The sequence below is a fragment of the Microcaecilia unicolor genome, chromosome 11 (genome assembly GCF_901765095.1).
Source record: "Microcaecilia unicolor chromosome 11, aMicUni1.1, whole genome shotgun sequence".
NCBI lineage: Eukaryota > Metazoa > Chordata > Amphibia > Gymnophiona > Siphonopidae > Microcaecilia > Microcaecilia unicolor.
In genome coordinates this window covers 93,741,730-93,762,703 of record NC_044041.1, presented here as the reverse complement: position 1 = coordinate 93,762,703, position 20,974 = coordinate 93,741,730, and the positions used below count along the sequence as shown (strand labels likewise).

The following is a 20,974-nucleotide window of genomic DNA, read 5'->3' as shown; positions in this document are numbered from 1 at the left end:
AAAATGTGATGTACAGACTGTGGTAAGGCCTACCTGGGTTCTCTATACTGAATGCAGTCATTTATTTAAATATTTTTATAGTTCGTGACTTGCTGGTTGCAAACTGGTGAACAAAGTTGTGTTATGATTTTTTTTGGGGGTGGGGAGGGGGAGAGAGTTTGTGCTGATATTTCTTTTTTTATTCTTTCATAGCAGAAAGATTTGCAGTATCGACCTAGTGGATCACCTCAAAGTTCCTCAAACTGTTACTACCAAGGTTTGTGCAGCTACAGTTCATTTGTTTTCTAACTTTGTTCAGAAGTCATTTGTTCTCATTTTGAATGGTTTCTAGAACACGGCCCAAGGGCCAGAACCCGGCCCACCAAGTTCTTTTCTTTGGCCCTCGGAAGCTTGGTAATTCTTGTGGTGCTCACAGCAGGATTCCTGCTTCCCCACCTTGACTTGGCTCTCTGTGGCTCAAACTTATGGAGAGCCAGGTCATGGTGGGGAAGCAAGAATTCCGCCATTTTTTTCTGCAGCTGAAGCCAGGTGAAGGAAAATAAACTGGGTGAAGGGTGTGTGTCTGTGGGGGGGGGGGGGGGGGGGGTTGTTACACAGTGAAAACGAGACTGAGTGAATGCTGGGGAGGGGATGATGCACTGTCTTATTTTGCCACTATTTGGCAATACATGCAGCAAAATACAGTGGTACGTATTTTGGCCCTCTGAATGTTACAAAGTATAAAATGTGGCCCTCGATAGAAAAGGTTGGACAAGCCTATTCTAGAATGTTATCAAAGCCCTTTATATCCTCCTCTTCCCCACCTTCTCTAATGTGTTTAAATTAGGGCTGCATTCTGATTAAAATTTTAATCACGATTAATCACACAATTAAAGGTATTTCATTTTTTTTATGTTTTATTTATTTCCCACTGCTGCTGCTTATAATTCTGAGCAAGTCACTTAACCCTCCATTGTTCCAAGTACAAAATAAGTACCTGTATATAATAATATGTAAGCCACTTTTGATTGCAACCACAGAAAGGTCCCGTCCTCCTTCCCTTCCCTAAAGGACTGATAATCTCTCTCCCTCCCTCCCTCCCACCTCCAGGTTCAACTACTCCCCTTTCCTTTTCCTTCTGTCCCTCTCTCTTCCCCTTTCTCTTCCTTCTGTCCCTCTCCTCCTCCCCCAGGTCCGTTACATTTCTTTCTTTCCTGAGGTCCATTATCTCTCCCCTTTCTCTCCCTCCCTTCCCATGAGCAGCGACACAAACTTGGTGGTGAGCAGTACTAACCTCTTCTCATGACTCCTGAAGCTCATTGCCTCAGCCATTGCTTCTACCGGTGGCCCCTCCAGTTCTACTTGCAGGTCTGCAGCTCACTCCCCTCCCTCCACTTGGGATTCAGCATCTGTCCCCCTCTAAATTCTTCTCCCCCCCCCCCCCCCCCACACACTGGTCTACCTTAAAGGTGGTCTTTGGCAGTGTTGCTCATATGCTGCCTGCAGCCTGCAACAAAGCTTTCCCTCTGGCCTGTCCCACCTCCTCCATCCAGCATCACTTCCTGTTTCTGCATGGACGGCACAGATCAGTGGGAAAGTTTTGCACCAGGTTGCAAGCAGCATATCTGTAATGCTGCTGTTGACGGGGACCAACAGAAGACCACCTTTAAGGTAGACCAGCGCCAGGGGGGAGGGGAGTGATGGGTGATGTTCAATCACAGGTGGGGAGAAAGATGCCAAATCGCACCAAGGACAGGGGCTGGGAATGGAAGAGAGGAGAAGAGATGTTTGGAGGAGACAGGAGATGTTGCAACGCAATTAATTTTTTTTAATCGTAATTAATGCATTAATTGCAGAGTTAACTGTGATTAACTTGCAGCCCTTCTTTAAATGGGTGTCCCTTGCCTTATCAGTCTCTTTTTCCAATGATACTGGTTTGCCTTTGGATGGGAAATACATTCTTGGAGGACTGAAGCCTAGGCAGGGCTGCCGAGAGAAATAGCCAGGCCCGGGGAAGAACTGGACCGCCGCAAGCCGCCCCCCCCCCCCCCCAACTCGCACCGCTGCTCTCACCCACCCGTCTGTCCCCTTATCATTCTGTGTTTTCCTGTAAGGGAGGGCCTGGGCCTGGTGCCGGCAAGCTGCTTCCTGCTCCCTCGGTCCCTGTCCTCTCCTGCACTTCTCCGTGTCGGGAGTCAGGACCTGGATGATTTCATTAACACGATATTGTGCTAATGCAATCATCCGTGGCTTGGGCAGCACACAGGAGCAGGGGAGGACAGACCCGGAAGCAGGCAGCAAGAAGAAACGTGCCGGGCCCGGGGAAGTTTGTGCCCCCTGTCCCCCGTCCCCCCCCCCTTGGCGGCCCTGAGCCTAGGAAGTTACCTAGTTTGGCATTCTGTGGTCCTTTATCCAGTGGTTATATTTCTGCCAGGTCACACCAGGTTGCCAACTTGAAACATTTTTTTTAACTTACTTTCTTTGCTCCATTGTGATCGAAGTGAAGACCTGTACTTGTCTTTTTATTTATTTAATTTTTTATAAAATTATGTCAGCTTACAAGAAAGAGTCTCAGAGGACAGCAGTAAAAAAGTAATCAGAAGCCTGTGATGATAAGTTTTGAGATAGAGAGATTTTATTTTGCTTGGGTAAGAGAACAAAACGGAAGGGGTGGGGGGAGGGAGAGAGAGAAGGGGCCAATGAATGTACATGAAGGGAGGGAAGTTACAATGAGAACGGTGGACATTTTTGTCTCTCGCTGAGGAAGAAAGGTGAAGAAGCGATGTGCTAATAGCAGGGGGAGAAGATTTAGGTCAGATGATACAGAAGGTGTTTTCTAACAATAGCTGAGCACTGAACACATTACCCAGAGGGGAGATGCAATCTCTTTATCGTTGGAGGTGTTTAAGGACAAATGATTAATTAAACACAAACGTGTCTTATCTTTGATAAAATACTGATGGAGTGGGACCTGCAAGAGGGCTGGATCACATTAACTCTGGACATTGAGGGTACCTTCTATTCCTCATCGTTTTCTGAATATATGAAAAATAATTTGGCATATGCAGATCACCTTTTAGTTTTGTTTTAGCACTAGAGAATTAAACAGTATAGATAACAGATTATCAGTTCCAGGAGGACATCCCATGTGCAGCAGGTGTTGGCTACGTGTCTCAGTGACCTTTGCACCCAAGTGGTTCATATTTGGCCAGCAGTTCAAGTTAAGAGATGAGGTCAATAACACAATTATAAAGCAAAGTAATTCTGAATGTTAGTTTTCTACTTGTGGAGGGTTCCAAGCTAGGTTTTCTTGCTGCTCAGGCAATGTTCAATCTTCTCATGTCTGCTAGGATAAAGCACCCCTTTCCCTAGTGTAAGAGAGCCTTCATGGAGGATTATATGTGCTTAAATCTAAATGGGCTGCTCTATTCTGGGGGTAAATGTGTAAAGCGTCTTCCCTGTTTTTCACATAGAAAATGGCTTCTTAAAATTGCACCTGCTGTTACAGGATGAGCCCATAGGCATTCCCAGGGGTGCAGTTTTGGCAGTACTGGGGTAGATTGCAATGTAGGGGCCTGTTTTATAAAATGTGTTAAGCTCTGAAACTTGTTTCCGGAGAATACGGTAACAGCGATTAGTGTATCTGGGTTTAAAAAAGGTTTGGACAGGTTCCTGGAGGAAAAGACCATAGTTTGTTATTGAGATGGAAATGGGGGCAGCCACTGCTTACTCTGGGATTGGTAGCATGGAATGTTGCTGCTAGTTGGGATTCTTTCAGTTACTTGTGATCTGGATTGGCCATTGTTGGAAACAGGATACTGGGCTAAATGGACCATTGGTCTGACCCAGTATTGCTATTCTTATGTTCTTACCCCATTTTGACTATTCTGTCATTTAACCAGCCATTGGTGGGAGGAGGAGGGGAGCTTCAGACTATGGCTCTTTCTGCTTATGGGCACCCTCTCCTCTCTTTTTTTTTACCGGTGGGGGGGGGGGGGGGGGAGAGGAATGTGATTATGGTTACTGTAACATCTCTGACCCCAGCCCAGATGGGGAGTGGAAGCCGGTTTTGGGTATCAAATGCCAAGTCTCCATGTGACAGCATGGTGCTGGTACTAAGCTGTTGATTCCAGTAAGGCCAATGGATTTTACATTTAATTACTCAGGCAGCAGTATTCAGTCCACTGCAGTTCATTGGCCACTGTGGTCTGAATTAGACCCTGATGGTTCAGTTTCAGCTCATATCCGGGTCTTCAGCAGCTCCCGGAAGTTACCTAGGTGTTGCTGATACTCAGTTGCCGGTACCTAGATAGATATCTGGACATGTTAGGATCGAATTGTCCAGGTAACAGCACTGAATGTTGGAAATGCCCGGATAACATCCAGCCCTACCTCTGTTCTGCTCCTGGACCACCCTGACACTCACTGGATATCTCGTATGTGTGACATTCAGCAGCACTATCCAGTTAATTGGAGCTGAATATCATGTGAGGAGTCAGCGGGAGCCATTCCTGTCTGGTTAACTCTCATCAATCCCTCAGTTTTCCAGACTCATGATTGAGTTAGTTACAATTCAGGCACAGTATGTAGGGCTTACAGTTTTAACAGGCCGATTCTCAAAACCTACCTCCAATAATGTGTTGGATCGATTACCTAAATAGTGGGCGTTAGTATGGAATATTATTTTCGCAATGTTAATTTGCAGATTCTATTTAATTATTTTGTAATTTTCATACTTGTGTATTATCACTCATAAGTAAATATTATGAATGTTAAAATTGATAAATAATTAAAAAAAAAAACCTACCTCCAATGGTAAGGCCAGTTAGCGCGGGAATAGTGCACATTTTAATCTGTGCAGAACGGTCAGAGGGCTTTACCACAGGAAATGACGTGTGCACCAGATACGGCCGCAAATTTTATTTAAGTGTAGTCAATTGTATGAGAATGACGTTGTTGGCTATGCCTTCCCAATGCTCAGAGAACAGCACTCAAACAAACCCTGCTCTTACTGCTGGAAAAATAACACCAGTTTGGAGCTGGCAGCGGGTTTGCCTGGCACATGCGCACAATACCTGCACTTACCGTGAAACTCCTCTGTGCGTGCATCAAGCATGTTCCTCCCCCTTGCTTTCGCTTTGACGGTGTGCATATAATTTTGAATGTCATTTCCTTTGAGCATTGGCAAGCTAGTTTTCTGCGCTGTTCCAGCGGTATGGCATCTGCGCTGTTGGCTTTACCGGAGGAGTTCTGAGAATCGGCTTGTGAGTACCTAGGACAATGGACAGCAAAGTAATTTGCTCAAGTTCACAAGGAGAGTCTGGGAGAAGAAAGATTTGAATCACAGATTTCCTGGTTCTCAGCCTTCTGCTGTGACTGTTAGCTCATGCCTCCATTAGTCCAGCACTCATAAAATATTCTTACCAAGCTCTCTGAAATGGCAGAGGAGAGCAGATTTCTCAGCAATCCTTTAGACTAGAGAATGACATTGGGGCGGGGACAGAGCCCACGGGGATGGGGACAAACGTTTTCTTGTGTCATTTTCTCCTTTGAAGCTTGTTAATAAACTGCACTGTTATTTCTGTTTGAGTGATGCAGTCAACAATATTTTGATCTTTTCGAAAAACAAGCAAACATGCTGGCCACAACTAGCAAAAATTTTTTCATGGGGGGTCCTGTACATCCTACTTACCAGCACATCTTCTAATATAATAAAACGCACCGTGAACGTTCTGAAGTCACTCAAACACTCCCTGAAGGGTTCGTGGATTCATGGTGTGAAGCCACCCAGCCGTCTCTGCCCCGCCCTCGCGTCAAACGTCATGACATCGAGGGCGGAAAAAATACAAACAAACGGATCGCACCCACGCACGGTGCGTTTTATTATATTAGATTTACCTCCGTGGTAGCGGTTCCGGCAGCGTCAGGGAAGGAGGCGGCGCTCCCGACGTCTCTAGCCTTCCCTTCGCTGTGTTCCGCCTTCTTCTGACGTCAAGGATGACGTCAGAAGAAGGCGGAACACAGCGAAGGGAAGGCTAGACGGGAGCGCCGCCTCCTTCCCTGACGCTGCGCTGCCGGAACCGCCACGGAGGTAAATTTAAAAAAAAAAAAAAAAAAGGGATGTTGGGGGGAGAGAAGAGGGTGGGCAGTAAAGTTGAACAATGGGAGCGGGAGGGCAGGGGAGAAACGACAGCACGGATGCGAAGGGGGGGGGGCATGGATGCGAAGGGGGGGGGGGAGAAGAGGGCGGCCCAGGCTGGGACATGGATGCGAAGGGGGGGGGGAGAAGAGGGCGGCCCAGGCTGGGACATGGGAGAGAAAGGAGCATGGATGCAAGGGGGGGGGTCATGGAAGGGAGAGAGGGGAATTGCTGGAAAAGGATGAATGGAGGGGGCAGGGGACAGAGGAGCATGGATGGGCATGGATTGGGAGGGCAGGGCTCAGGGAGAGAGGGGAATTGCTGGATAGGGATGAATGGAGGGGGCAGATGGGCATGGATGGGTATGGATTGCAGGACAGGGCTCAGGGAGAGAGGGGAATTGCTGGATAGGGATGAATGGAGGGGGCAGGTGACAGAGGAGCATGGATGGGCATGGATTGGGAGGGCAGGGCTCAGGGAGAGAGGGGAATTGCTGGATAGGGATGAATGGAGGGGGCAGGGGACAGATGGGCATGGATTGGGAGGGCAGGGCTCACACTCTCTCTCTCATATACAATGTCTTTCTGACTCTCACTCTCACACACTCTGTCTCACACTGTATCACATTCACTCTCTATGTGCCACACAGTCACTCACACACTCGCTTGGTCTCATACACTCAGTCTCACAGAGAATCTGTGTCTCACACACACTCTCTCTCTCTCTCGCACACACACACATACACTCTCTCTCATACTGTGTCTCACATACACACTTGCACACACACTCATTCTCACATACACACTCTCTCACAAACACACTCACACCCAGACTCACTCTCTCTCTCACACACTCACACTTTCACTCTGTCTCTCACACAGTCACTCTCACATACATTCTCCCAAACATACACACGCCGAGGAAAACCTTGCTAGCGCCCGTTTCATTTGTGTCAGAAACGGGCCTTTTTTACTAGTCTTTTAAGAAGACATCTTCTTTTGCAGGAAGTGACTGTGGAAGACAGGAGAGCTAGACAGAATCCTGAGATTGTTGATGACTTCTTATTCATCCACAGATTAAAAATCATCAGTGCTTCATAGGGCATATTTCTCCCCTCTAGGGCATACAGAACGGGTTGTATTTCGTATCCCTGTACGTTTTAACAGGGTGAATTAGGATTCCTTAGGGTAGTAGAAGTCGGCTATTGTTGGGGTTGGAACGGTAGAGGGTGGTGGTGAGGAGGGCTATTATAGTTGCTCGCTGTTATTATTTTCTATTTGTAATTTATACACAATAGTTGCACAACATATTCCTTTTTATACTTTTTAAGATTTACATATAAAATCGTAATTGTTTGAGGCGTCTGCAGATGAGGACAGAGCCCATGGGAACACTACTACTGAAATGGCATTTCTATAGCGCTACTAGACGTACGCAGCACTGTACACTTGAACATAAAGAGACATGTTGACAGAGCTTACAGAGTGGGGATGGGGTGGGGACAGAGACAGGGCCTTCGGGGACGTGGCGGGGACTGAGACAAACTTTGTCCCCGTGTCATTCTCTACTTTAGACCAGGCATGGCAGTCGAGGCTTTCAGTTAAATAAAACCATGGCATACCTATTTCAATAGTCTAAACTTGAATCAGTGGAGGCACTGAATATAAACTCAAAATAAGCCCATCAACTCAATCAATATGAGCAGGTCCTTTAATATTTCAAACTAAGTAGCTTTTATTATAAATAATAAAGTATGATTTTTGTTTTTTTGTAAGAACGATTAAAGTTTAATAATTGACCAGTGACGATATCAGTGAATCACTAGGCTTTGACCTAGTGTGAAAAGAGTCACTTCCAAGGTCACATTAACTTATATTTCTCTGCTTATATTGATTGAGGTGCTGGGCTTATTTTGAGTACCTTTTTCACCAGCATTTAGTGTCTCTCATCAGAGGCTGTGATCATTCAGCACTTTCTGTAATCAATCTACAATGTGAAAATTTCTCAGTATGTTTTTTTTCTTTGCTTTTGAAAATATGGTTCAGGTGAAAATAGGGACCTCTGAAAAATTCTGGTGTCATTTCAGTCACACGGTTGTTGGAGAGGGAAAGATATGGCAAAAGTGAAATTAATGGTGAGGGTCTGAAACCAGAAAAAGCAGGTGCAAGAAATCTTTACCCCACCTTTCAATGATAATACCCCATGTACCTGAATATAACTCACCTTGAGCTACTATTGAAAAGGTGTGAGTAAAAATCTAAAAAAAATAATGATCCTCTTTTGATACGCAAACTACCTTTCTTCCATAATTAGGTTTCATCTGTAATTTTTTTTTCCTCTGTCGCCGCTGTCTCCTCTCCCTCCTCTTCACTGGCAGTTTCTAGTAAATTCTAGAAACTTGAACACTATCTTAAAAAATGAATAATTGAGAGGAAAAAAAAGCAAACTTTGAGGCAAAGCTTTTGGAGTCGGAGTTCACAGTTCCAGTCTTGACAGAAACCTGAAAATGGACAGAATAGGTTACCAGCAGGGGATTATTGATCTTCCTCTCGCCTGTCATTTTTTGTTCCTTGTTCAGAACAGAAAGACACAAGCCAGATGAAATAGAAACGCAGGACAGCAGAACCCAAAGAGAAGGGCAGCCTGGTGGCTCTGTGGTAGACCTGGGGTCGGTTTCTGGCTGGGGTCGTTTTTTTGGTCACCCCTAAAAGTATGCTGGTGGAAGCCTGATTGGCGTGAATACTTTACAAGCAAACATAAATATCAGCAGGGATTGAAGCGGTCAAACAAACCAGTCTCCAGCCCCACCCTGAGCTCTGTATTTGCCAGTGCTCTCTTGGACAAAATATTGGTCTTGTCGGGGCCCCAGTAACCCACCCCATTCTTATGTTAACACCCATCATCTAAGCGCTATTTCTGCAGGGTTTGTGATTGGATTTTATAGGAAGGGTGGTATATTAAATTTTAAGTAAATTAAACTAAATTAATAGGGCAGAAAGTACAGTGTTAAAAAAAAAATTACCTCCTCTTCTATAAAGAAAAGTAGGAGCCTCCCTTCTTTTGTAGAATATTAGTGTAATGGGGCATGGTATGTGCACAGTAAATAGGCTTGACCACTTGTATCAGCTATAAAGCTGGGGTAACTACAGGTACGTAAATGCCAAAGACTTGCATGTACGCTCCTCTTGAAAATACATGCCATGGTTTATTAAAATTTCATATACCGCCTTTCCTGAGCGCATCACAAAATATGATGTAAAAGAAAGGAACGCCACTGTAAAACAGGAAAGAACCACTCACATGACACACGCAAACAACGGTCCAAAAAACATATTTTTTTAAAAATGTGGTTTATAAAAATGAAGTAGAACCATTCAGGATTTTACAGAATAGCACTTAAGTGAAAATTTGGCATGTACAGGTCAGGGCTGTGGAGTTGGTACACCAAACCTTCCACTCTGACACCTCTGTTTTTCTACTGTCCAACTCTGACTGCTACTGATATTAGGCTTTACATTTTTTGTTCTGGATCTGAAGTACTGGTAAATATCATTTTAGATCCAGGACATATATGTGTTTGTAAGTATAAAATGATAAAAATCAACCCTTTATATTATAATGGTTTTTTTGTTGTTGTTGTTGTGAAGTTGGAGTGGGTACATTTTTACTGACTCCACCCAAAATTGCTTCCAACTCCACAACTTCGACTCAGCTGTAGAGCCCTGGTACAGATGTGAATGTAGGGGGGGGGGGGGATTCTATATACGGCGCCTAAAAAATCCGCACGGAAAACATTTTCGCCTAAGCGTATTCTATAAGTAGCACCTAGATTTAGGCGCAGTGTATAGAGAATATGCTTAGTTGATATCCTAGTGCCTAGAACTACATGCATCCATTTACACCAATGAAAACATGGCGTAAGTCCATGCATGTAGAATTAGGTGCAGAGGGCCATATTCTATAATTATGCATGTAAATTTTGAAGCTGTCATTTCCCTGCCCATAACCATGTTTTTTTTTGGCTGCACACATTAGAATTTAGGCACTCTATGTTACAGAATACACTTAGGGCCCTGTTTACTAAGGTGCGCTAGCGTTTTTAGCGCAGGCACAAAATTAGCGCACGCTAACTGTGTAGGTGCCTACACAGCGCAAGCTAAAAGCACTAACGTGCCTCTAGCGTGGCTTAGTAAACAGGGCCCTTAGTGATTTGTTCACATAAATTCTAATCATTGCCAATTAGTGCTCATCATTGCTCGTTAAGTGCTGTTATCAACGCTGATTAGCTTGTTAAGCCAATTGAGTTGCGTGTGTTGTTATAGAAACCGCCTGGATTTCAGCGCAGAACACTAGGTGCGATGTATAGAATCCGGGGGATAATGTTAGCACTTGTTTTATAAAATTGCCGTCTTAGGGGAATATTCTCAAAATGGCACCTAAAGTTAGGCGCTAATTCTGAGCCCAAATTTTAGCATGGAAATGCAGTCCAACGGATGCAAGGGGTTGAAACGGCAGATCAGCATGGAAATACACTTACACACCCAGTTATAAGATAGCGCCTAAGTGTATCCGCACGTGACTGCAAAGGGGATGTGGGTCATGGGTGTTCTGGAAAATTGCTTGCAGTATTATATACTGTGGCTTGTGCGTACCACGATTTACAGCTGGTTTCAGTTGGTGTAAGTCCTCATGCCCAAAGTTGAGCACGGAATTTGGTGCCCAGTGGTATTCTGTAAAGTTCATTTGTCCCGGAGCACCATTTACTGAGTCTGGCCCCTAAAAATGTAGGCACAGCCAGCCAGCTAGGCTGATATTTGGTAAATCGCGATTCGAAAGTGCCAAACCCCTCCGAGAAAAACTGCACTGGCTTCCAATCAAAGAACGTTTTACCTTCAAAATCTGCACCCTGGTCCACAAAATTATCTACGGCCAAGTCCCGGGATACACGACAAACCTCGTAGACCTACCAATCAGAAATACAACCACATCATCTTGAACATACCTAAACCACTATTCCTGGGACAAGCAGTACAAAATGCTTTGCTCCGTGGATCTTGTCGGGTGATTGTGACCTAGATGGGCCACTGTCGGAGACAGGATGCTGGGCTAGATGGACCTTTGGTCTGTCCCAGTATGGCGATGCTTATGTCTTATGTCTCCATTACCCAAACTCCAAAGGCCTTAAATACAAAGCAACCTATGCATCCAGCTTCTCCTATATAAGCACACAACTATGGAACGCATTGCCAAAAGCTGTGAAAACAACCCACGACCACCTAAACTTCAGGAAATCACTAAAAACCAACCTGTTCAAAAAGGCATACCCCACCGACCCAACATAAATACCTACACTCTGCAACACAGCAAAACCAAAGCTCGCAATGGACACTATATAACCTTCCCCCTCCCTGACCCCCATTGTACCTGAAACACTTCTACCTTTACTCGACTCACCTTGTATCTGTTTCTCTACCGGACCTTGCAAATGCCTTATGGTATTATGTAAGCCACATTGAGCCTGCAAATAGGTGGGAAAATGTGGGATACAAATGTAACAAATAAAATAAGTATATAGAATACGCTTAGTTTATATCCCAGCACCTAAAACTACGTGCCTCCTTTTACACCAACGAAAAAATGGCATAAATCCTGGCACAGAGGGCCATATTCAATAACAGTGCATGTAGATTTTGGAACGCCCACTTTCTCACCCGTAACCACACCCCTTTTTGCCTGCATGCATTAAAATTGAGGCGCTCTGTGTTATAGAATACGCTTAGTGATTTGAGTGTGTAAATTCTAATTATTGCTTGTAAGTGCTGTTACAACGCTGATTGGCTTTTTAAGCTAATTAAGTTACGCATGCTGTTATAGAGTTTGCTTGGATTTTGGCGCAGAACGCTAGGTGCGCTTTATAGAATCCGGGAGTTAATGTCCAAACAGTACTCTGTTTTGAGCATCCTGGAAAATGGGTTAAGAAAATAATTGGAGGGAAAAAAAAAACTATGAAAATGTTGAACCCTTCTTCCCAAGTTACCCAAGTTAGTTAGTTGCTAATACTGAGATGAGTTTTCACAGGTCTGCAAAGCTCTCTTCCCCCCCCCCCCCCCCCCCCCCCAGATTTGCACCACTTCTGAAAGTGCAAACATGCCTTTCCCTTTTAGAACTGACGGGGGGGGGGGGGGGGGGGGGGGATACTTGCAGAGATTTTTCTTTTCTTCTTTCATAATCATGTGTGTGGTTCTTAAAATGTAACACTGTAAACATCGCAGCCTCTCCTGACTTACTCCTACTTCCGAGCCCACTTTTTCACAGGTGAAAGTATGTACGTTTTTGATCCCTGGCCTTGATTTTACCCCACAGAATGACGGGGAAATTATCAGATAACCAGCTTACCTGGGCTAAAGACTCCCCGAAAAGCTTGTGACACCGCAGTCTAATAGAGGCTGTTCTGAATTAGCTTGGAAGCCCAAAGGATTAGGTGCAAACTGCCAGTCAAGAGCAAACAAAAATTCGTTTCTTCCCTCCCTTCAAGCGGATTGTAGTTCTCAAGGACCAGGTTTGGGTATCCTCACTTTAAAGTAAGTATCTTTGTTAAATCCGAAAAGGGAGAAATATGGTTTTGTGCTCAGTGGCAGCTGTTTATTTTGACGGCCAGACCAGCACAAGTGAAACAGAGCAGGCAATGATAGGGGAAGGGGGCCTGCCAGTATTGAGCATTCCCCACCCCCACCGTAGTGAGGGGGGGGGGGGCATAGGCTAACTGCTAGTAATCTGAACTCCCAGCAGGGCACAGACTGGTGCAAATTACATAGAAGGCCTGGCTTTCTCCAGCCACTTCCTGCTGGAATCTTTAACTCTTTGGGGCTTGGATGAAGGGCCTTGTTAGGAAATTATTCATTCCTTTTTGTTTTTAGGGGATCTTCCTTTATAGACATTAAAACATCAGCAGCTGATACCTTGGGGATATGTCACTCTTTTATGATTTGCAGTAGTAGTAGTAGTAGTAACTTGGTCTCTCTGTGAGCTGTGCCCCCTTTATAATTCAAGATGACATCCAAAGAAGGGGCCTGTATGCTCTCAGACAACCCCTGTATATCACCTTTGGACAATTTTTTGATTCAGTGACAGGTTATTGGTTACTGGTTCCGTATGCTAAATACAAGGAGCAACTTTATGCCAGGATATCTATGTGGAAAGTTCAATAAGTAAACTGTATTTATAAAGGCAACATTAGTTCCCATGTGACTTTAGATGTCTACAATAACCCCAATAGTGCACAAATTTGCATATCCTCTTAAGAAAATGTAAAACATATTCTATAAAATAGGCGTGCACGTCACAATTCTGCTTCTACTCTGCCCAAGCTACTCCCCCTGGAATTTATACATGTGATCTTGTAGACATGCTTACTTACATGCGTGTACATGGCCATGCAATTTTGTGAAAACCCTTTTCCGCACTTAATTGTCTTTACACATATTTGGTTTGTATTTTTCCTCTGTTGGTTATGGACAGTGCATTTTTTCTAGCGAAAAAGTGCCGGTACTCAAATTCCAGGCCACCCTTCAGTGATGGGGTGATCATTGAGGGACACACCCAACAATAGCCAGCTATCTTGCAACCAGTCACAGAACCTATGACAAGGCAGAATTGGTGTGTAGGGCTTCAGCTCTTTCATTAAACCTTGGGGACTATGGGTCAATTTTAGTAGACAATGGAAAAGGTGCCGGTACTCAGTACCCCCAAGTTAGGGTTACCATATTTTGTCCTCTCAAAAAGAGGACACGTCCCACCCCCTGCCCCCTCCCCCCGTCCCCTCCCCTTACTTACTATCTACTGCCATGGTGGTCTAGTGACCTCTTCGGGGCATGAAAGAGCCCCTTCTTTCCTGCCCGGAGCGCTGCCCTCACCCTGCATCCTGTTGCTGTCTCGGGAGTCAACTCTCAGCGGCCATTTTGAATCCCGAGACCGTCACAGCAACAGGATGTAGGGCAAGGGCAGCGCTCCGGGCAGGAAAGAGGGGGCTCTTTCCTGCCCCGAAGAGGTCACTAGACCACCAGGGCAATAGATAATAAGCAAGGGGAGGCTAGGATAGGCCCGTCGCCCGCCTGTCCAGAAATCCGGACAAACGGACGGACTGGCAAAACCCGTCCGGATGCCCGAACATGTCCTCAAAAAGAGGACATGTCCGGGTAAATCCGGACTTATGGTAACCCTACCACAAGTACCCCTCAAAAAAAGCCCTGGTTATACTTTTGCTTGGGAAATACTAACAAAGATATTCAAATGTGTGGCAGGAATGTGTGTAAGTTACGCTGATTTTTTTTAAAGGGACAGTACCTGCACATATTTACCTTCTCGAGCATGCTGTTTGATTTTATCTACTTATGCATGGATTTTGCAAAATATGCATGTTTTGTGCCCCTGCTCAGGTCAGAGAAGCACATGTCTGTCTAGGACTTACATATAGAGGTTTACATGCATATGCCCCGGGCACTTCTATGACCAGCCATTTCTACATGTGAAATGCTGTTTTGAATGTAGAAATTACCTCTGTGGAGACTACCCAATAATACACCGAAGAGCAAACTAGACTTTCCAGCGTTTGTTTGTTTTTTAGTGAGTTGTTGGGTTATGTAAGAGACTGTGGGTGAGTTGTTTGCAGTAATTGAGTGGACCCAGCTAACCTGGAAGCCAGTGTAGAAAGTAGAAAAGGAAAGTGTCAACTGAGCTGAAAACAAGCAAACTAATAATACAACTCCCCACCCCCTCCTGTGTATACTATTTGTTATTAAGGAATAAAGTGGTCAATTTTTAAAACCCTGCATTTGGTGTTTAATGCTGCTTGTGGCATTTAAGCTTATTTCCATATATTCAGTGCCAGCTGATATCTAGGCCTGCTGCAAACCGCTGGCGTTCTCTGGATAATGGTGATATTTGACACCACTGTCTAGACAGCTGCACATTTACTTGCTGTGCCCTGGACTGCGCTGGAGCCGTCTGTAACAATTTTCAGCAGCATTATGTGGATAAAGCTGAAAATTGCTGACTGGCCCAGGTTAGTGGCACTTAGGGGCCCTTTTAACTAAAACGTTGCTGTGTGGCAACCCGTAACTACCGCCAGCCCAATGTGGCCGCCGGTGGTAGTTGTGCCTCAAATGTGCGCCGTTTTTGGCGCTACAGAAAATAATTCTGTAATTTCTAGCGTGGTGCTAACCTGGTGGTAATTGGGCAGTGCTGCCCTGTTACCACGGGAGCCCTTACCTCCACCTCAGTGGGTTCTCCGCCCCCCTCCCGCCCAATATGACCCTGCAGTAAGAATAATCTTAGTGCATGGCCATGTCTTTTTTAGGGACTTTTTACCTACTGTGGTAAAAAGGGCCCTGGCGTGCGGCAAAACAGCCCCCGCAGCTACCACAGGGCCCTTTTTACCTCAGCTTGATAAAAGGAACCCTTAGTGTTGACTATCAGGCCAAAAGATGTTTTAATGAAATATTTGGGCACACTACACTTTGAACGGTGATCATGTCGGACAGTGTCAGGCTGTGATTATGTAAGTTTGCAAATGTTTGAACACTGCAATGCAGAATTTCATTTTGACTGTCACCCTGCCACTCCTGGCCGGGTCTGGTACATAGCAGCATGGATTTTGTTAGTGGAACTTTCTGAGATCTCTCTACAGTTTCGGGAAGCATCTTGCATTCCTTGCGGATAAAGTGCTCCTCAACTGATAGGTGGCAGCAAGGACCTGTCTGTGTTGTTTATTTTCTGAAGAAAGAGCTTAATGAGCTCACAGCAGGGATCAAGGTCTAGGTTTGTCATACCTGCTGATTTAGCCAATACAGTGCATTAAGTGGCAGCCCAGAAGCAATTCTAGAAAGATCGTAAGGTAGCAGATATATATATATATATGAAAGAGAGTGTCCATTTTCTGCAGACAGCATTCGGGTCATTCAAATGTGCAGACTTGGGAGAGCCAACTAGTAACCAATGGGAAATGTGAAAAGCAATACAAAAGATGGCCCAGTGCCATCTCCGACTAAATTCTCCTTTTACCAGTCGTTCTCCAGGAAGTGGGATAGACATGTGGTTTTGGAGAATGAGCTGCTAACCTTTAAGATCTTCTCTGTGCTGCGCCAGAACGCCCAAGCCCGGCTGGTAGCTGGGTCCCACCGGCCTCCTGCCCATGTTCTCAGCACCAATTCTGCTGTTTTTGCCTCCATAGCGCTGCCTACGAAGGAGCAGTTCCGTGTTGCTTTGCCAGGAACTGATGGCACCCCAGGCCTGTCCCGGACCTTCGGCATGACCGTCTCCCAGAGAGGATTCTCGCAACTTGGACTAAATACAACCATAAGCATGAACAGATCCGGGTAAGATGGATCCTCCCTCTTCACCCTTAAACAGTGATTCTCAACCCAGTTCTTGAGACACACCTAGCCTGCTGGGTTATCAGAATATACAATGAATATGCATGAGACAAATTTGCATTCACTACTTCCATTGTATGCAGATCTCTCTCATGCATATTCATTGTGGAGATTGTGAAATCTTTGCTGGCTAGTTGTATCCCTAGCATGGGTTGAGAACCAGTGCTCCAAAACAAACCTATATTTCATTTTACTGCTGTTTGCCTGTGACATCTACAGCATTTCTTGTATATGGCTTTTTTTGTTGTTGTTGGGGGGGGGGGGGGGGGGGGGGGTTGGTGAATAATGTTTTCTTGAGATGGCCCTGTGATGGATTCAAGACATAGCTCTACTTCCAGTTTATGGGGTTGAGTAGGGGATGTGTGCTTTATCTCCAGAAGGAAGGGTGGGTAAAAGACTATCAGCACTGTGGTAACCCTTTGAAGGTGCAAGAATGGTGCTGAGGGTAAACACTGGAGAGAGGCATCTATAGCTCTCTGACTGCCAGGATGTTCAGTTGGCCTCAGGCACACACCATCTGTGGTAGGAGAGTTATAAAATGGGAATGGAAGAAACTTTGTAAACTAAGAATGAATAATCATGGTGATCTCCTTGTTAGATATATTGGAATGTTTTGGTAGTGTCCCACTGGCCATTTCAGGCCTATGTCTGATTTCTTTTGTCTCACAAGATATGTCCTTTAGATCTTGTGGCCATAGCCTTTCTCTGTCTAAATTTAAGCTGTGGGAAACTGAGTGGCTGACTGAGAGGGTCACGCTTCAGGTGATGGAGGTGATTAGAATCTGGATCTGCAGCTTTTCACAGTGCCAACCATTTGGCTACTCTGCTAGTACACTTCAGTTATTTTGATATTCTGCTGATACTAGATAAGGAAAGCACAGCAGTACCAGCAATCTGACATCTTGTGCACGGTTCAGGGCTGGTGTTAAACATGCTGGGTCCCAGGGCAGATGTTTAAGACGGGGGCCCCAAAGCCCACAGCAAGCTGTATTTCCTTCAGATTTAGGCCCCCCCCCCCCCCACTGTATAATGAAGGCCCAGGGCTGTTGCCCTGTTTGCACGCATGTAATGCCGGTCCTGGCACCTGTCTGCCACTATTAATATTTTTGTTTTGTTTTCCCATAGGAATAAGGTTGTATTATTGGGTGCAATGCAGCTGCTGATTGAGTTGTACTAATTTATCTGCCTGCTATATTTTAAGGTGGGTTTTCCGAGGACAAGCAGACGTAATATTCTCACATGTGGGTGACACATGGATCCCGGTGCAGACTGCCATAGTGCACTGTCACTTTAAACTTTAAGACGATGCTCCTACCATGCATGCGCGGGTGCCTTCCCTTGCAACGCTTGAGCATGGGACCAGCAGTTTAGTGTTTTCTGTGGAGCAGAGGTTGAGTTTCTAATCTCTCTCCTCAGTGTGTCAGACGTTTTCTTTTTGGTGCCTTCCCTTTTTCAGGATTTTTTTTGTCATATTTTTCTTTTCTGTTTATTAATTTTGTTCAATTTATTGATTTTTACAATTGTTTTTCTTTTTTCGGCCTTGAGGCCTCTGAGCCCTTTTTGTGGCTGGGGAGTATCAACCATTTTTGGGTAAGGAACTACTCGAGCTCCCCAGGCTTTGCTCTCTAGATTTAAAGAAGGCATGCACTCACTTATTCTCTCGGCCCATGGGAAGTTCCTCCGCTTATTATCAGTACAAGGTCTTACTATTCGGCTTGGCTTCAGCTTCTCAAGCTTTCACAAAATGCCTGATAGTGATAGCTGCAACGCTCCGCAACTGGGCTATACACGTCTTCCCTTACCTCGATGACTAGTTATTCAAGGCAGCCTCCTGAGAGGTGGCACAGATTTAAACTCTGTCCATAGTATGTCTCCTAGAACTCCTCAGGTTTGTGATAAATTATCCCAAATCGCATCTTCAGCCAGTCCAGACCTTACAGTTCATCGGGACTCTTCTGGACACTGCTCAGGGTTGAGCCTTTCTCTGTCAACTGTGAGCAGATGACATAATGCATCTCTCTGCCCAGATATCTGGGCCTACCTGAACCAAATGCAGAAAGAAAGTAAGTACATATTCATTCAGAGCATAGACTGCTTAAAGGTTGAATTTGCATCCAGGAAGCTTAATCTGTAACATACCTACCAAAATCATCATGTTGAATAGGCGTAACTACTACTACTACTTAACACCTCGCACAACAGCGATTTCCTAATAAGCACCGCCACTCCAGCTTTATGCCGTGGGGAGGAGAAATAATAACCTCCCCTCCTCCCCCACACACACCTACACCCAGCCTCTACTAAGTTTTTGGTGTTCAATATCATTGAATTTAGTTTCTTGCAAGCAAATGGTATCTGACTGGTATCAATTTAGTTGCCGATGTATGCACAGAAGAACAAAAACCTTGCAGACTTGCAATCACACAGGAAACAGTGAAGGTGACTCAAAAGAGGAGGATTGGACAGTGCTGTTAAATATAGAGTTTATTGGTCAATCAACAGACTCGACACGGCCGAAAGGGCCTGCCTCAGGAGTCTTTAATTGCTGCAGTTGTTGCCTATATCTCAACTTGGGATAATTAAGTTGAAATCGGTAATTGCTGATGGGAAGATGAAAAACCGCCGTTGCTATTAAGTCTGGGATACTCAGAAGTTGGATCTCTGGACTAACGCTACTGCATCTATGGTCTGGAAAGAAAAAACAAGATAATTCTGTTGGGCCAAGATTTTGTTGCACTTGATTGGTGAGGTTATACCTGAAACATGCCAATGTAGAACTCCTAATCCATGTTTAGTGGCCACTAAGGTAAAAGGATTCTAGCAATTTGTTTATACAATATATTATAATAGAGCCCCCTGGGGGTTCCAGATACAGACATTTTGCTGCATAATAGTACAATGTGATGCATTGTTTGAGGGGAAAAAAATCCCGCCACCCAAATCCCATGCCCACTCTCCAGACCCCATACATATACACCCAAATCCACATCCCATATTCTGTCGAGTAGGGATGTAGTGGAGCACGCTACTGATGCCTTCTGGGGCTCCACTGTAACAAAGACAGTCCATTTGGAAAAAACTGAACTGCTGTTAACCCAGCATAAGTCCAACACAATACAATCCGCGCCCAGAATCCATAGATCCATTGTATTCTCAAGTGTTAGACGATGTGCCAGGTGTATCCAAGGTATTAACAAAGTCTTTGGCTTCCATATAAGTAGAATGTGTGCGCCATTTACCCTTATAATTAATTTTCAAGATAGCAGGATATATGAACACAAAATGGATTTGGTGGGCCGCAAATGTGGCGCATAATGGATGGAATTGCTTCTGTTTTTCAGCCAAGGCTGCGGAAAAGTCTTGAAAGATCCTCACAGAATGGTCATCATACTTAAGGTTGTCTCTATATAATTTATACTTCTCTCAAAGTTTCCACCTTACATACATAATTGTGAAATTTCACAATTACTATTTGGGGGTGCGGTTCTCTGGGCATTTTTCTCCCAATGCGGTGAGCATGTTCTAGATGGGCAGGGCCCATGTTAATGCAGAGGGGCAAACATTTTTCAAACCAGAGAACTGCGAATTCTGCGGAACTCCAGCTGGGCAGTCTCAAAAATCGAGCCCCTGGCTTCATCTTGTCCTAGTCGTGTCCCCAGAGCACTACTGAGCATGCGCGGAAAAACACATATGCCCCAGGAACATGCCTGGCTGCCCCGGCCCTGGGAAACCTCATTCCCAGGCCAGGCAGCATCACGGATGGTTGTGTTTTTCATGGGCTCCACCTTCAGACCCCAGGGACACCCCCTTGAACCAGCAGGAGTTCAACGCTGGCTGCCAATGAAATCTTCTGGTCAACCGGACCCTGAAAAGGTCCAAAAATAGCCCAAAACGGACCCGGACCCGGACCCGGACCCACAGACCCTCATGGGATAAACACCCCCCTAGGTAAAAAAATGTTAACCCCTTTGGGGGAGGGGTTACACTAGGAATTAAATGGGCTTCCTCTCGCTTGCCACACAGGAATCGCTAGCAAGGCTTTGTAAAAGAAGCCCTTAGCCTTTCCAATATATAAGAGGGCACATGGACAAATATTAATGTAAATTACCTGTGACGTGTTACAATCTGAATCATGTTTTAAAACATATTGTTTTTGTGTCTGTGGATGTATAAATACTGAGATGTTCATGGAATGAATGCAGACAGTGCATTTCCCACAACTGTGATATCCTAAATGTTGTCTCTCATTACGTACTATTGGTAATTCTGGTAATGCCAATTGAACCAGTAGGCATTACTCTATTTACCATTAATTTCTCTTTACTTTATGTACAATTTCTCATTCGTAATAGATTTTCTAAATGTTAAACATCCATAGCTGTCCCAATATGTTTATGATATTGTATTGTAAAATTGGATTCTTACA

The 20,974-nt window shown here is 44.8% G+C and overlaps 1 protein-coding gene across 1 annotated transcript in view; it reads left to right on the top strand.

Moving 5' to 3' along the window:
- Positions 1 to 20,974, top strand: part of ARHGEF18 (Rho/Rac guanine nucleotide exchange factor 18) — a 182,958-nt gene that overhangs the window by 108,392 nt on the left and 53,592 nt on the right. The window contains 2 exon segments of the mRNA XM_030217703.1: positions 193 to 256; positions 16,347 to 16,491. Of these exon segments, the coding sequence (XP_030073563.1) occupies positions 193 to 256; positions 16,347 to 16,491 (209 nt within the window).